At 38.9% G+C, this 17,701-nt stretch overlaps 1 protein-coding gene across 6 annotated transcripts in view; it reads right to left on the bottom strand.

Annotated features, from left to right (window-relative positions):
• Positions 1-17,701, bottom strand: part of LOC104920208 (F-actin-uncapping protein LRRC16A) — a 64,919-nt gene that overhangs the window by 27,712 nt on the left and 19,506 nt on the right. For all 6 annotated transcript variants that reach the window (XM_019263699.2, XM_019263700.2, XM_019263698.2 and 3 more), the window contains exons 3-9: positions 13,614-13,664; positions 6,992-7,051; positions 5,622-5,743; positions 5,008-5,105; positions 4,756-4,826; positions 4,352-4,425; positions 4,031-4,106 (exon numbers count right to left, since the gene is read on the bottom strand). In XM_019263699.2, the coding sequence (XP_019119244.2) occupies positions 4,031-4,106; positions 4,352-4,425; positions 4,756-4,826; positions 5,008-5,105; positions 5,622-5,743; positions 6,992-7,051; positions 13,614-13,664 (552 nt within the window). The remainder of the gene's footprint in view (positions 1-4,030; positions 4,107-4,351; positions 4,426-4,755; positions 4,827-5,007; positions 5,106-5,621; positions 5,744-6,991; positions 7,052-13,613; positions 13,665-17,701) is intronic.

Genomic DNA, 17,701 nt, shown 5'->3' on the forward strand with positions numbered 1-17,701 from the left:
ATATATATATATATATACTGTATATAAAATATATATTGTTACATATTATGAGTCTCACACTCACAGCAGGAGATCTTAGCTTACTGATCGTCTAATCAAAAGCATGAAGAATATACTAATTAACTGAACAAGCTCTGAGGCTTAAAATGCAGTTTTATCTAGAACAGCAACACTTGGATTGAAACATTCAAGGTCAGAGAAATAACAAAGAAATGTACTTTTGGGACACATGTATTCTTTGCAAAATGTGGTGAAACCACTCCGGAAAACGGATAATTTATGCTAATTAAAGCTGCACTGCAGAAGAAAAACAGAAACAGCATACAAGTAAATTCTGTCTTGTTTGCTTAAGGACCATTTGTGCGTGACAAGGAGAGACTGGGGACTGCAGACTTTCTACACTTTAGAGGCAGAAAAGTTGTTTCGCTTCTGTGGTCTCAACACCACAGGAGACAGAGTCATGGGAGAAAAGGCATTCATATTTGGACGAAAATTAAAAATTCAATAGTTGGGACGTTCATGCCCTACCTAGATGTTCACTGACCCAGTTCACTGTGTGCTGTGTCATACTGAAACACGTAGACAAACGCACATCCTTGTTTGCTGTACTATAGTCCTAGGGTCCTAGTTCTAATTTCTCTCTGCTAATTATCTGTACTGATTCATAACAAACATATCCCATTATAATAACAGAACTTTACTGGATCATTGTTTCGTTGTTATTCTTGGTAACTGACATTCCTGTTTCTCTCTGCCTGCAGCCTCAGTGTGGCCAAAACACTGGCCACATTGTCCAATGTTGTTATCTACAGTGGGGGGGTGAGACAGAAGGGAGAAAAGGAGAGGACAGATAATGGCGAGAGAGAGACAACGAGAGGGACAGACAAAATAAAGAGACTGTTGTTCGCATGTTTACTCTGTAAAACTGTGAATATTACTGAAAAGGAATAATAATGATGGCGGGCAACGAGGGATGACACATACCACACAGAACAGGGAGATATGACGGTAGTGAGGAATGAAATAGAGAAAAAGAGGGGAGTGAGGAGTCGGTCATCGCAGGGCAGAGAGGCAGAGAGGCCGAGAGGGAGCACACAAAGAAGCCTGTATTATGTAGAGTCACAATAAAACTGTTGGGGACAGCACAGCGACACTGTCAGCGTGTGCACTGCACCATTTAACATTCATTAAATAAGAGCCTTGTCACGCTGAGTTGTTCTGACCCTACGTCCTTCTGAAATATCATGTGTAGAAACACACACATACTGTGCGATCATGAGGTAATCAGAGGCAAGCCCGCTTATCACTGATGTCCTCTCCAGTGTTTCTCCTCCTTTCTCATTTTCGGCTCAGTATCTTGATTAGACCACAGGACAAACAGCCTGATTGAACTGAGGATGAGGAGCATAATCCCTCGCTGTGAGAGCCCGCTGTCTATGCAAGTGTGAGAGAGACTGTTTTTGAGTATGTGTGTGTTATATTATCCAGTCCACTGCACTAAGAGATTCCTTATCTGTTTGATTGAGAATGTTATGGACTGTTTAAGGGTAACCCTAACCCTAACCCCCTCACTCATTTTTTCTTCTCCTTTTATTCCTGCTTCATGAACCACAGACATTTCATTTAGATACCTCCAATGCAGCTATACACAGTACACAGATGAAAAAGTTCAGGCTGATTGGCAGTGTTGCCCTTGTGATGAACTTTTGCATGTCGATAGATTTCATAGGAACATCAACTGACTTACTGCTAGAAAGTAAAGATCAGTTTCAAAAGCTGGAAATGTCAAGTTCCTTTTGTTGCATTCTTTGTAGCTGATCTCTCCTTCCTGATACTTTCTGACTCATTTCCTTATTCTTTTGCCATCTCTCACATTCAGTCCGTCCACTGACCTCTCCAGTGCCCTTTATATTTTTGTCTCACTGCTCTTTCTACCATCACTCTCTCTCTGTTCCACTCTTATTCTTCCTTCTGTTATTGTTTCCACTGGCACAGGATAACAAAAACGATTCAAAATACACCCCAGAGCACATCATTGCATCCCCTGTGTCTCCATTATCACCATATAAACATGCACACAGAGGGAAAAAAATTGGAAAAGTTTCCTTTTAAAACACCCAAAGGAGTTTCTGTTACATTAACCAGAAACCGGACACAAAATGTGCCTTTTCCAAGACACAAGAAGTCATATCTATTACAATACACACTTATCTGGGGTAGAACGGACACATGTTAGACACAAGGAGTGTTTGAGCCTAAATATGCACATGGCATGGTGACGGACAGGATTTTAAAATTCAATCCAAAAGGAATTGCCTGTGACGGAGGCGTGAGATAATTGTTTGGACTGAGGAAGCTGCGTGCGATAATTGGTGCGACTCAGATGGAGAGTTAGTAATGGAGTGCTGCAGGGGGGGCAACAGCCTGAGACATTGAGCCCCTTTGTCTGGTTAGGATTAAGAGTCTTATCACACGAGAACATTGAACTGATCCTAAGTCAACAGACAGGAGGGGAAGATGAAGGAAACAAAGGGAGGAAAATTCTGTACAGGCAGATACATACAACTACTGTATAGTTAGGCAAAGGTAGAGTAAGAGATGTGTGATGTAAATGCAGAGGAAGAGGGGATATGATATAGGAAGAGGCATCAATAACAGGGATAAGGATGAAAAGCAAGTTTCATCAAAACTAGACCAGCATTGCAACAACTGTGACCTTTTAAATGCAGAAATGTTTTATTACATGCCAGTGTTTAAGCACCATAACACAGTAATAAAATCTTCTGCTTCTGCTTTTCATATGAATTGGGAGTATAGTATGCCAACTATCATGTGATACAGTAGCTGTACTAGCAGTGTGGCAATGCCAGATCTGCACTCAGTAAATCCCAGTCAACCACTGTGGTAAAAACTTTAATTTATCCAGTACTTTGGCCAAATAAATTCCAGCAAAATGAATGATATTCCCATTAATTGATTAGCAAATGGCACAGATTTCTACAGCATCTACCAGCATGTTAGAATACTGATGTTAACATCTCAACAGCTCAAAGTACCACTGTAACTACAGCTGCACACAGCTGCTTGCATGGCTGTAGACTCTTGTTTACACAGGGATTCTCCATGTTTTGGCGAAATCACCTTGTGTCTGTGACGGTCTGTCACTTAAGATTATGGTATTTGACAGATGGGCAGAGAGACAAATCCACTCCATGCCCACCCCACTATTGTACAGGAAAAAAGACCAACAAATATGATAGAAAAACAAAGCAGAAACCATAGCAGCAGGTCAGCAGTAGTGCTTTAAGGAAGTAAGAGACCTTCACAAATGTAAAAGGGATTTGAAAAAAGACTGACAGGCAGGCAGACAGGGAGAGACGCACCTATTCAAGTCTTTTATGTAGTCATTCTCCTCACTATTTACTCTGAGATGGGATTAAATCTCAACACTATTACACTATTTATCCAGCATAATGCAAAGTAATGCTTAAAAACCTAGTGCAAAGAGGTAATAAAACTATTTATAGACTGTACTATTTAATGTTCTTAAACTGATATCTAAATGGAAAAAATACTAAAAACACCTCCTCAAATAATATACCACAAACCAAAAGCACTACAGACTACTCTAACTTCAGTTAAATCAACTCCTCCCATTCAACAAAAAGGGAACATTATAGCCTTATGACAGGTGGATTTATTGCAGGTCTGGTTTTAGACTGCATTAGCTCTAGCTAGATTGCCCTAATGAACTAAACTAAATTATTAATTTAAATGGAAAGAATTGGTAACCAGAAAAGACAGGCATGATGCCCCAAGCATCAGGCTTTAAATACACTTTGAACAAACATGACAAATACTAAACAAATGGCCAGCTTCGAAACTCTGCCATCTTCTCTGAAGCTAAAACACACATTATTGTAACACATAAAACATGGTTGAGGATCCTACTACCTTTTCTGTTCCTCAAACCGAAAAGACATGGTTAGTGAGCAAACAAGAGGAGGATTTTGAGAAAAGGGGTACTAACCAGTTTGTAGTCCTTAGTGGAGAGCTTGGTGAACCACTGGTTAAACTCCAGGACTGCTATTATAGCCACCAGATCCCTGAGGAGGCGGAAACAAAAGGTCATACAACTATACAGTATCTTTTACTCCATCAGTACCACCTAAGGTTAGTGCTGGCTTCAGCAGATTTAAGATAAAATTATGCCACACCTACAATACCTCTCTTATCTTGTCATGTTTCTCTTATCCCAATAATGGTTTTCAGCCACTTGGTCTCATCTGTGCGCAACTTTTTTCACATTATGTCAGTATTCTATAGTATCTCTGTTAATTCAAACACTCACCTGTTCTCCAGATGGCTGAAGTCCTGCAGGTTGAGTTCTCTGGTGTCTTGTGTCAAATAGATAGTGTCAACATCCTGGAAAGGAAACAGAGGAAAGACGTTATAAAACAACAAAACAAAACACAACATCTGATAGGTCCTGATGAGTCGTAGAAGAAATGAATAACTCCATTTCGGACAAGAAGGAGGAAGAGAGTCAAAAATGTCTTGAGACATATAAAGATATGACAATAAAGTCTCTTGTTTGATATGGAGGAAACAGTCATATACTGTTGTTACTGTGTCATGGTTTTATCAAAGAACTTCATGCTGTTTCATGTCATCCAGCCAACAGCACTGAGGCACAGTTCAACCTGGATCTGTCAATGCTGTGCAACTGCCCAGAGGAATGTAAATAATACTGACCCACTGCACCTCTTCTTTGTAAGGCAGCCCCAGCCAGTCACAAACACATCTGTAGATCTGAGAAAACCCACCTGGACAGAGAGAGAGACAACACAACAAAAAATATAAATCATAAAGAGCTTTGGCTGACACTGTCCATCTTATAAAAGAGCTGTGGGACGTGGATTGTGCAAAATGCATGTAATTAGAAACTGCAATCAATTTAATCACAAATTACAAATATACAAATATTGTAGAGTCACAGATTCCTACCACAGGGTCCAGGTTCAGCAGGCTTGTTGTTCTCCCACAGAGTCTGCAGAGAGGTCAGCCTGTCTGGAGGCTCCATACAAAGCTTCTTCATCACTTTACTGAAAAAATAAAACAGTTGAAATCATCCATCAGTCATCCCATTCATACATTTCCCAATTATTGTAGCTGGGAAATTTTCAAAAGTCTATCATTCCTTTAAAGATACTGAAACAAGCAGCTCCAGGCTACGTTCTCACTGCCTTACCTGTCAGCAGACATTGTCCAAGCAGGAAGTTGCAGAGTACTGCTGAGTACTCTATAGTAATTTCAAACAAAACTAACTAAATCCAACTAAAACCATGCAAGTAACGTAAAGAACGAAGAGACAAATAAAATCAATGTAGCGCTCAGTTGACCCGAGCTCAAAAATACAACCATCAGGCTCTCTTTCGAAGACTTTGTCCTGTTCACGAGATGTGATCATGAAAGTTTATGGTTTTACATCTGCAATCATTTCTGCATTTATATTCAGGCTTCCTGTTCCTAACAAAACATACTGTACAAGATTCACATCCACATTAGATTACACAATCACACAGAGCCGTCGTCAAAACAGGCATGGAAGTGGAACTCACCTTGGTGGTAGACCAGGACATATTCTCAGAAGACAGTTTCCTATGTGAGCAACCACCTCGTTGACCTCCTCTGTAGAGAGCAGCTTCAGAGAGAAGGAGCTGCGCTCATACTCTATGAGCAGCTAAAAGGATACAGCAGTAATTAGTAATCCACGCCACCATTGATGGTTTGATCTAATCCTGCGTCAACCAATGTTATATTAATTAAAAATGTATCTATCTCTTCTCTATTCCATCCACTGAGAGGGTCTGCGTAAGCATAGTTTATTGGCAGTGAAAAGATCAAACATGAGTGAATTGTGTGTCTATACATGAGCATATTTCACATTTCTGCTCATCTATCTACTAAATCTACTCAGCAATAATATAACTGACACATCCATCTGTCCATTAAACCGCATCCACATCCGAGATCTTTGTATTATAAAAAAAAAAAGGATTTAATGACATTTACCAAGATTCTGCAAACAGTTTCACCATCCTCTCTGCAATTATGCTGATCTAAGGCGATGCATGACTCCTCTATAGGCCAAAATTAACATAATCTTAGCTGATATTTATTAAACATGGAAGCCCATCAGTCAGGATATTAAGAGGACTGACATCTCTCGAGATGAGTGGGCGAGAGGCACAGCTGCATGAACAGTGCGGTAAGACATGGATTATCATATTTAGTAGGTAGATCCTGCTGACTGACAGCGAGCCTGCGCTGGTCAAAAAGTCAAATGGAAGTTTTTTCTGTCTCATATAGTATATTAATGATTCTTCAGAGGATTATGCTATCATTCAGGATATTTTACTATCTATCTTGTCAGTTTAGTCTGCCTTATACCTAGTATAGTATCTGCCTGTTGTTACAGGTGTTGCACTTAGACTGGATAAGTTGTGTTCAAGTACCCATATCAGCAAACATCCATCATGCTTAAGTGTCCTTCTGCAAGACAGTCAAATCTTCTCTTCCCTGTAGGTAATCCTGACCTTTGACCTCACTGCAGAGGACGAATGAATAAAATACATTTCCCTGCAGGGTTTTTTGGTCCTTGTGTTACATGCATCAGATCTTTTTATTTACTTTTTATCTCTTGATTTTTTTTTATTGTGTTGAGGATATCAGGTGAATGCAGTATACTGCACTCCCATGGTATCCTAGAGTCATACTTGGATAACAAGTTGAAAAGCATTGTCATCAATAAAACAGTACATTACAGTGTACTACTGTTTGAGCTAATACTGTTTAGCATCTGCTTTATGCTCCTTGTGTCAAGTTTCTTTTTCTTTGTTTTTGTTTTTGCATGAAATACTGTCATGAGCTCTACTGTCATGTTTTTGTTCATGTGGCTCTTCTCTCATTGTAAATAAGTTCACTGTACCTGTGTAGGCTTGTTACAAGAAATCCCCTGGATCTCCAAGTAGTTAAAAGAGTGTTCCACCTAAAAAACAAAAAGAGCACAGAAATCACCATTAAAATACTTATACTGTGTCGTACTTACTGACCTGCTTTGAACAATAGGCAGAAAAATAAAGAAAATTATTAATTCATTATTAAATCAGAGGGTCTTATACGTGATTTTATAACCATATCGGACAACAAAACCTAACATTTTATAACAAAATTGTTAGAGTTCAAGTATTTGAATTAATAAATGTGTTCATGTGCTTGTATACTATATCTGTGAGGTTAATCCTGCCTAATAACAATATTCTAGTAGAGTAGAGACTGTCTGTCGAAGGAATGCTGTGTGAAAATATGTCTTTCCATTTAATAGGTAGTGATGCAGGACATTTCTTCTTTCTTTCTCAGCTCCTGTACAGACTATGTCATCTCTCCATCACACATTTACGAGGTTTTTGCAAAGCTGCATTGGACACATTTGACTGATGAGATGGAGTCATTTAATTGCTTAACTAGCTTAGCTCAGCTCATTAATCTTACATATCCCTGTTTTTAATCTCTACCAGCCGAGTTCATTTAAAATGCAACCGCTCTAAGATGCACTATTTGTTTTCTTGCTCATTTGCAAGAAAGCATGCTGCATTGTTCTGAATCAATAGTTACACATACTGTAAGACACTAAAGAACTCTTATGATTTATTTTTCTTTTCAGTGTTTACAACCTCCTGAATTGTTTGAACAGTTGATTTCAGCTTTAACAGAAAATGGAAAATAAATTAAAAGAGACCTCCTCCGTATTTCTGCATCCAAAAGACAGGCTTTTCAAAACCAGTCAGGCTAAAGACAACTAGAGCAGTCTAACATCCACATTTTCTATTTCTGTTTCAGGAGAGCATTTCAGGACAAAGAAGAGCAGCAGTCTGCCTTTCCATACCTAAAAAGGACAGAAAAAGACATCCTTTTGTGTGAGAGGGGGAACCCGTGAATACAAACGTGTACTAGTGTATATGGAGCACACAGTTTTCCCTCACTCCCTCTTCATCTCTCTTTCCTCGTTTCTCTCACACACAAACACAGACATACAACACAGTGCCTGAGGGCAGGCCAGGGAGCGGGGCCAGACTATTCCAGGTGGGCGCTGTGTTCCTGAGGCTTGGCTCACAGATGAGAGGAGGGAGAGGATAAGCAGACTGTCTGTCTACTGTCTGACTACAGTATGCATTCAGTGTGTGAGAGTGTTTATTTTTTCAGCATTGCCTGTGGTTACTCACTCATTCAGTCTTCAAGCTAGAAATTATTCCACAATAGCAATTTGTCTATTTATGGCAGTGCGCGCACGCACACACACGCACACAAACACCATAATTTCCATTCAATAATCTAATTGTGTGTACAGATTATTCAAAAGGAAATGAGTGTAAGAAGAAGCGAAAGCTCAGTTAATCACTTTTTCCTTAATCACAGACATCATTAGCTTTAGCAAGGATGAGGCTAACTACCTGTTTTTAGACAATACAACATTTTTCCTCTTAGAAAAGAATTTTATTTCATTTAACACACTCAGTTGTTCGAGCTGTTACAAACTTAATTTAAATGTATTTAAATGCTAATGTTATCAAACTTTAGGTAGGTAGGGCACCATATAGCTGATAATACTCACATGCAGACTTTAGGGCTCTTCTCCTTTTGTGGCACCAGGGTGAAACTATTTATTTAACCATTATGTCATATTTTGCTATATAGGCTATGCTATTTATAACCAAATCAATAAATGCCTTTACCGTAGCAGCTTAAACTCAATAAGATCATTCTAAAGGCAAAGTAACTACAAACTGTCATCAAAACAAACAGGACAGGTAGACAGGTAGCTACAATGGCTGTTTTAAGTGTGCAGGAAGATGCCATTGTATAAAACTTTCTACGTACTGTATGTAGTCTCAATATAGGAATTGTATTTTAAAGCGAGGTTTTAGTAGTTTTAGGTCTAGCATACCGGTACAGTACAGTACAAGTATAGTACAGCAGTCTAGAGTATTGTGTTGATTTGTGTATTACAAACTATTGCTGTATGTTACATTATACAGTAAATAGTGTCCTAACTTAAACTGGGTCAATCAGTTCATTTGAAACAGTCAGTAAAAAGCATGATAGCACACTGAACCGAGTGCCAGCCAATGATAAATGAGTGCGCAGATAAACATGAGCTCTAGCCAATGGCAAGATGTCATGCTGGGAGATGTAGAGAGGAACCAAATGCCTGAGTGATTGCATCGTTCACTCATTCGATCATTGTCCGTCTGTCAGTTTTCTTTTTGTTGTTTTTTCATGGACATTCAACTTGTATTTATGTTCATGCAAATGATGATTTGATGAAAAATGGTTGATTCTGATTGTGAACACTGACATACTGTTGCATTGTTCTGAGTAAACTGTAGATTTGGGACATCTGTCTGAGAGACAGCTACAGTACGTGTATACATTTACTTCAGGTTTCTATAATATGCTTTGCATTCGATTAAATGAGATGTTCAGCAATATGTTATGTCTGAGTATCCAAGTAATGAAAGGTATGCTCAGTGTGATCTTCTCTGAAATAATCCAGACTTGAAACATGAAGCAAGTTAAGAGATAAATGATGCAGCAACAAGAGGCTACAGACAAAAAGAAGTAAAAGGAAAGGAGGGAGTGGTAAATGAATGAATGTTTGTGTGTGTGTGAGAGAGTATGTATGCGTGTTTGGGAGGAGGTACTGACAGACTGTAAGGCCCTGCAGCATCTCAAGAGGAGCCAAACCATTATACAAACACACAAAAACACACACACACACACACACACACACACACACACACACACACACACACACACACACACACACACACACACACNCACACACACACACACACACACAGAGAGAGAGAGAGAGAAAAGCCCACTAAGGGGTGTATAAGAGAGCTGGAGGGGAATTTCAACTACAACTGAGAGAAGCAAGATGCACAGTGAGATGTTTAACTGCTACTGCAACACAGTTAGTTTAATATTAAGGCCTTGGGCTTCCCTAAGAAGAACATTACTGATGAAAACCCCACCCACTGATTGTTCTCTTGTGTGTTTTAGATGCTTTGGGATTTCAGACAGAGATATGACAAATCAAACATAGCACCCACAATATGTTCACATGGCCTGAAGCATAAAGGGACATCCAATAACAACAAGAAGCTTTAAGTCAACAAAAGCAAATTTTAGCAGAAAGCTAGAAAAATGAATCTACTAAGGATATATACAGTCAATAGCTCATGTGTTGGAACAGGGAGCAGAGGATTATCTTCATTTGCAGTTGACTCATCTCCTCTGTAATATAGATTTCACATCAAGAAAATCAATATACGTAGAAATACTGTAACCGTCAGCTTTTTTTATGGATGTAGGTAAGCTCCATCTTTTAACAACGTCAGTATGCAGCAAGAAACCGACACTTGCACTACAGGTAATCAAAACAGATCCTTACATCATGTAGCATTTGGATAAAGTGGGCTGTACGGTCAGAATTTTACAATCTAATAAGTAAAAGCAGTTGTTTTAACCAATTCATTCATTACAACATGAACCAAGCAGACCTTCACTGGTTTCAAATCACATATGTGATTTATATATATTTGTAAATTGAATACTGCTTAGTGGATGCATAAAACAAGTTATTAAATCACTTTTGGTTCTGGCAAATTTAACTGACTGAAATATCTGCACATTGACTAATAATAAAAAATATTCGATTCAAAAGGATTTTGTAGGACATTGTAGGTTATCCCTGTTGACCTTTGGCACAGTGGTGAGGGGGGGATGAGAAAGGATAGATGAATGGGAAGAGACAGGGATGAAGAGAAGGAATAATCTGGATTGTTGAAAAAGAAGGGGAGGATGAGAGTGAGAAAGCTGAACGAATGGCTTAAAGGGAAGAAGTAGAGGAGAGCAAAGGTGATCTGTGGGTTATATGAGCTAAGCAGAGCAGGAGGGAAGAGGATAGAGGATTTCTACAATGAAAAGATCTTTAAGCCAACAGAGGTGGGAATCTGCTTCCTATGTGGAAAGACAGACAAACAGAAAGACAGACCTACTTAATGATTCATCACCTCATGTCTAAAACAATAGATCTTAGAGCCTCCTGCCTCCACAAACTTCACAGGATAACCTTTTAGAAAGTCCCATTACTACTCTGAAAGGCTGCACCAAGAGTTCCCTAAACTAAGGAAGAGAAAGTTATAACAGAGGTAAAGAGGTATTTCAAAAGGAGACCAAGAAAAAAAAAGAGACAGAGACAGACACAAACATATAGTAGAAGAGAGGAGAGTTATCGAGGGGGGGTATTCTTCATAAAGCAGGTGTCTAATTCCCTCAGGACAGAAGAAAGCACATAGATAGAAAACAGATGCACAGCCAGCTAAATAAACAAATCCTGAACCTGAAGCACACTACAAACATATGAGCTCATGAGAAACAAGGTCATTTTGAATGGTTTTTATGGCCTTTTCTACCCCCAGTAAACTAATAAATCAGTTTTCAAGCTACCAATCAATCCCCTAAACTGTCTCCCGGGGCATCTTATTGACTGGAAAGCATTCAGCTATGTGAAGGGCAACTGTTAAGTATTTCCTGGATCTGGTACAAGATATGATGTTATGTTATCTTGTGACTTGGGGAGGATACTGGGAGGGGCTATTCTTTCCTACCAGGAGGACCGTGAGTCCAGATACAGGAAGCAAAACACAGTTTGTTTCCATTGACAATCGCAGCACTGTTTGGATGTTTTATAACATTTGTTTTTTTACAACCACTACTGAGCACACGGATTAATCACTACATCTGAATGATGATTATCAAGGGAGGTTTATGTCTAAATAAAACTTGATTAATAACTTAAATGTACACGTAGAATTCAATGCAGGGTTATAAAGCACAACCATATCGTGATGAATTCAAATTCAAACAGTGATTTCAGCCAAACACAGTTGTCTACTAGTATTACATGTTCTTCATTTTAAAATTGTTGTTTTTTGCACATTAGTTGGAAATAAATCGTAAATATTAAAAATGAATTAATAACAAATTTAACCTATTTAACAGCTTTTCTGGAGCTTTCAATCGCATCATATAACAATTATTAGTAGATGAATCATCAATGTGATGTTTCAGAGCATTTTAAGGACTTCTCGCTCACATTGACTCACAAGTCATTGCTTAAAATTTCCATCTCCTGATAACTACTTAATGGACCTGGTGGTGAATTGCCTGTTGCTCTTTCCAAGGTTGAGAATGAAACTCAGACTTTATCTCTGTGAAATCCTTAAAAAATGGGAAATCTGAACATTTGCAACTAACCATGTGCCTTTTCATACCTAAAAAGGACAGAAAATCATGTGTCATGATAAAAATCTAAAACAGCTATGAAATTTTAAATGGTATGACACATTGTCTTGTGTGATTTGTACGCTAAACATCTGTATACATGTTGGTATCAAACAGACATTTCTTTACATGTATGCTTTAATAACTGCCCCCACTTTTCCAAATTCAAGGCTGCCATCATGAACTGTGCAAAATAAAATAGACATAGAAACAAGCAAGTTGTATAAAAATCCAAATCAGCTGTAGAGACCAAAACCGTTTTCTGAACCAATCTGTTGTAAAGTTGGCCATTTTAAAATTTGGGCCTTTGGAGATGACTCGCTTTTACAGCCAGCCTCCAGTGGGCATTCAAGGAACTACAGTTTGCGACACTTAGGTGTTGGCTTCATTTTACAGCTAAGGAGGTTGCTGCTTGGACACTGTGCAAAGTTTATAAACTGCTGTAGTAACTGCCTGGTTTTAAAAGCTTCTTGAATTGCTGTCTGTCTCTGTCCAGACAATGGGTTACAACGCAGGAGTCTGATGCGCATATTTAATTTTACACTAATATTTAATATAGTAGTATACTGTAGCAGTAGAGACAGTAATAGTTGTTGAACTGGTGCTGCTGGAAGTTTGTGAACATCTGCACTGTATTACTGCTCTGCAAGTCTTTATGTGGTAGTGGTGACAATGGAACTGGTAATGATGACGACAGATGTTTCATTGCTGGTGATGGTGCTAACAGTTGCCATCTGCACTGCATTATGGCACCGCTGTTCCATGTACAAAAAAAAGAGAAAACATCTGTATAATTGTAGTATAAGCAGATGCACACAGAGCTACTATGTCAGCCTTAACCTGGTCTTTATTTCACCCTGACTCAAACACACATTCACACAAACTAAGGGGTAGAAACAGTTGTGGGTTCGGGAAATGTCTTGAGGAGGGAGGGATTCTAGTTTTATTAAAGTTTTCATTTGACACGAACAGTAACATAACTGTGGTTATGGCCAATCAAAGATTGTGTTGGGATTGAAGGAAGTATTCTTAAGTATTTTCTAACAATTTAAATTGTGATGAATGTCCATTCTTACAGTTGACTTGAAAGGAAACAAATAATTTACAGTATTTGCTAACCTAATCTATAATTGTTGGTATGGTGTACTGGTTTTCATTGTAGTTCCCTCCTAGAGGAAATGTTGAGTTGCTACTCTTACCTTGGTGGGAATGCGTGCTGTCAGGAGGTATGCTCGGTGAGACGCAAGGGCCTGAAGGGGTAGAGAGAGAGAAAGAATAATGAGCATGTAGCTATAAATATACACTCTGAGCAACAAGAACAAGGAAATGACAAAGAACACGGAGAGCTCGTCTGTTGACTCATCAAGATGAAAAGGCTTGTGACTCTAAAACATCTCAGTCAGTATGAAAAGAGAGCACGGAGTGAGGAATGACAATGAGGAGAAAGATTCCTCTCTACTCGAAAACAAATGTATAAACACACAGTGACATTTATAGAAATGTCTAGCACAACCCACTGAGGCACTTATTACAAGATGCCTTCATTTTTATTGGACAACCCTCTTCGGTCTGAGTGAGACCATCATAGGTCAGTGTGTATTCTTTGATGCCTTATGTGTTGTTTCTGCCTGCTGAGCACACTGGACACCAACTGCTACTGTTTATTAGAGCACATGGTGAGGACTGAGCTCGCTTCTGTTGCTTCTCTGTGACAGAAAAGTCACGGCTTCAAGAGGCATAACTGGAATGCATAAACTTGACATTCCTTCCCCGACAAGGAGCCTTCAAGGGTCATTCGGCTACTTTCTTGAAAAGGCTACAAAGCATGTGATACTGTTTACGGATATTTGCACAACCCTTGCTCTAACTGACTATTCGTTTTTTACATTTGCATACCATTATGAGATTCTGTGGCAACAGTAACTGTGGTCAACACGATGAAAAGTTTAAGGCCGTCTAGGCTGTTATTTTATTTTAGTTATAATGACACCAGCTGTGCAGAAAGCTGCCTTCATCTTCATGTTCCATGACACTGGATTTTGTCCTGTCAAATAATATCACAACAGGCCCAAGGCTGACCTTTAAAACAATTAATGGGACACTGCCATCTTCCTTCTTGATGAAAAACATCCTGGTTGGTAAGCAACAGTTTTTGCAACTGAAATCTCATGACCCTTGTAGCGAGCCATATTCTTTGTGTTTCCTTTCACTCTGCACTGACATTTCAGCATGCTGTAATAAAAGTGTCACAAATGTTGATGCCTTAACACCATCTTGTAGCTCCAAAGATATGCCACTTTGGTCTGTTGGTTTTGAATGACACAACATCAAGAAGCGTAATGAAGGAAGAGAAACTGTCAAAAGATGAAAGAGGGGTGGGAGAAATAAAGGACTTAGGGGTAGATGAAACCTACAAAAAGAAGCATGTGTGGGCATGAAGGGAAATGAGAAATGAGCGGGAGCAGTAAGATTTATCAAAGCTGAGACAAAACCAGAGAGAACATCTGAAAGCAGAAGAGTAAAGAAAAGCAATGTCTGGCATTATGGGCATCAATGGAAAGAAAGCAGGAGAAGAGATGAAGAGAGGGGAACATGTGAGGAAGACTGAGGAAATATAAACTGTCACTCTTTTTAAAAGATGTGGGAAAAAAACAGAGGGATGAGAGACAGGAGTAAAATAGGATGACAGGGTGTCCCAGCCCTCTGTGGCTCAGCTCCACAGGCAGAGTCTCTGTGGTTTGATGTGATGGAGGCAGACAGGCAGGCCTGTGTGACCAAAGATAACCTCCCCTAAAGAGCACCAATCATCACCGCTGTGCTCAACTATTCCTCTCTCTTTGTCTTAGTCACATTTCTAGTTCTCATCTCCATACAATCTGTATTCAGGCATGCTGGTGGTTAAGTAGACTAGTTTCACTTAAATCAATATTAGATGAAGGTTGGTAATAATCCCTCATTGAACAAGATGGGTACACAAACTATGTATGTTTCAATTTTTAATCAGAAAATCAGTTTGTAAACTACGATGGATGTGTACAATAAACAATATTGATAATAATTAATAATACGTATAATAATAAGTCTTAACAGACAAAAAATAAACAAACAAACATACACTAAAATGAAAAGTACAGCAACCTCATACCGCCCACCCAGTACCAGACGGAGAACATACATATTACACACTGTACATAGCATGACCACCATTAAAAAAAGAACAAGAGAAATAAAATTACAGAAAATATTTACATTGCAATGCTGTTAGCATCCATATCTTCAACAAAGGTACAAAAAAAGATTGCCAAATTCAGTAAAATTTCTTAGATGCTCTCCTGACAGTATATCTAATATTTTCCTATTTAAGATGGCACATGACATCCCTGATCCAATACATCGGTGGAATAGGATCTTTCCATTTTAACATAATTAATCTTCTGGCCAGGAGAGTGCAGGTGGTCATCAAAGGGGTATCCTCCAGGGTCACCCCAAACAGTGCATTAAAAGGAGACAGTCTTACTACTGTTCCTAATAGTTCAGTGTATATGTTGATTTTAAATACACAATTGCATTAAACTGTCAAGATTTGGACCTAAATTGATCAACAACGAGTGAATTTCCCCATTGTGGGATAAATAAAGTATAATCTAATCTAATGTAACACTAATAAAAACCCAAATACAGTGGTTTACTCATCCCAAGAAGTATTATTAAGCCTGTGAAAACTCCTGTATAATGTATTTTGTGGCTCCTGTGACTCCCCAACTTCTTAAAGTAGCCCTTTAAGACTTTTTTTCAGACTTATTTTGTTGCTTTGTTCCCAAATCTCATCAATCACTTATTGAGAACACATGTTATTAGCTATACAGTTGTCAAACCTGAAAGTTGTAATAAACTCTAATCCTTCAATCACATTATNTTAAAAGGAGACGGTCTTACTACTCTTCCTAATAGTTCAGTGTATATGTCGATTTTAAATACACAATTGCATTAAACTGTCAAGATTTGGACCTGAATTGATCAACAACGAGTGAATTTCCCCCATTGTGGGATAAATAAAGTATAATATAATCTAATGTAACACTAATAAAAACCCAAATACAGTGGTTTACTTTTTTTTTTGTGGCTCCTGTGACTCCCCAACTTCTTAAAGTAGCCCTTTAAGACTTATTTTCAGACTTATTTTGTTGCTTTGTTCCCAAATCTCATCAATCACTTATTGAGAACACATGTTATTTGCTATACAGTTGTCAAACCTGAAAGTTGTAATAAACTCTAATCCTTCAATCACATTATGGTATAGTACAGTACAAAGAAACAGCAGAAGAGGGGTCAGTAAGTGTGTAAACGGTGGAGTTTTGCAGTCTGCATGATCCCAGAAGTGAAATAAAAGTAAAGATACAATGTGTGTGTGTGTGTGTGTGTGTGTGTGAGAGAGAGAGACCGCATTAAGTCGTGGTTTGAGTTTCTGAACAGAACATGTGAAAAACACCAGATTTAATCAAAAGGCTGTGACACATCAGTGGGTTTCCAGGAGCTGAATAGCTACAGCTGCAGTCACATCCAGAACCTGCTGACTGAGCGGAGAGAGGAGGCACCAAGTGACCAGTGAGGCTTCATCTTTTCTGTCCAGTCTTACTAGAGAGGGCAGTAAATCACACAATACTTATCCACTGCATTAAAAAGGACGCAAGGACACTGTAATAACTGCCTGCCAAAAATAATCGAGTGCACTTTATAACTTGTTCAAATAGTTTGAAACATATTCTAATTCATGCTGCCACAGGCTCTTAGATTTCCCTTTCGTTTTTCATCCTCCTCCTCAATGCATGACTGCCCCTCTGCACTCAGTGCTTTCTCCATCTGCCCTTTTGACTGGACAAAGCCATAACACCCCCCTGTTTTATGACCCCCGCCTCTTTGTGACTGCCCTCCACACTCCCTCCTTCTCTCCCTGTTTTAAGTGGATTTAAAGCTTCGAGCCTTCCCATCAGCCAATAATTTCACAGCAACCACCATCCCGCCTTCAGCTCCAGTCATCCAACCAGATGGCAGCAGCATTGGAGCATGTCTACAAGACCAGAGAGAGCATCTGCTATTACTCTCTCTCTCTCTCTGTATCACACACACACACACACACACACACACACACACGCACACACACATACGAGCACCATTTGACTCCCTGGCCTACACACACTTCTTTGATTTAACCTTCTGTTATTTCATATGAATAAATAACATAGAATAATAATAACAACATCATGTACAACACACTATTCATAATATC

This window comes from Larimichthys crocea, chromosome XIII (assembly GCF_000972845.2).
Source record: "Larimichthys crocea isolate SSNF chromosome XIII, L_crocea_2.0, whole genome shotgun sequence".
Lineage (NCBI taxonomy): Eukaryota > Metazoa > Chordata > Actinopteri > Sciaenidae > Larimichthys > Larimichthys crocea.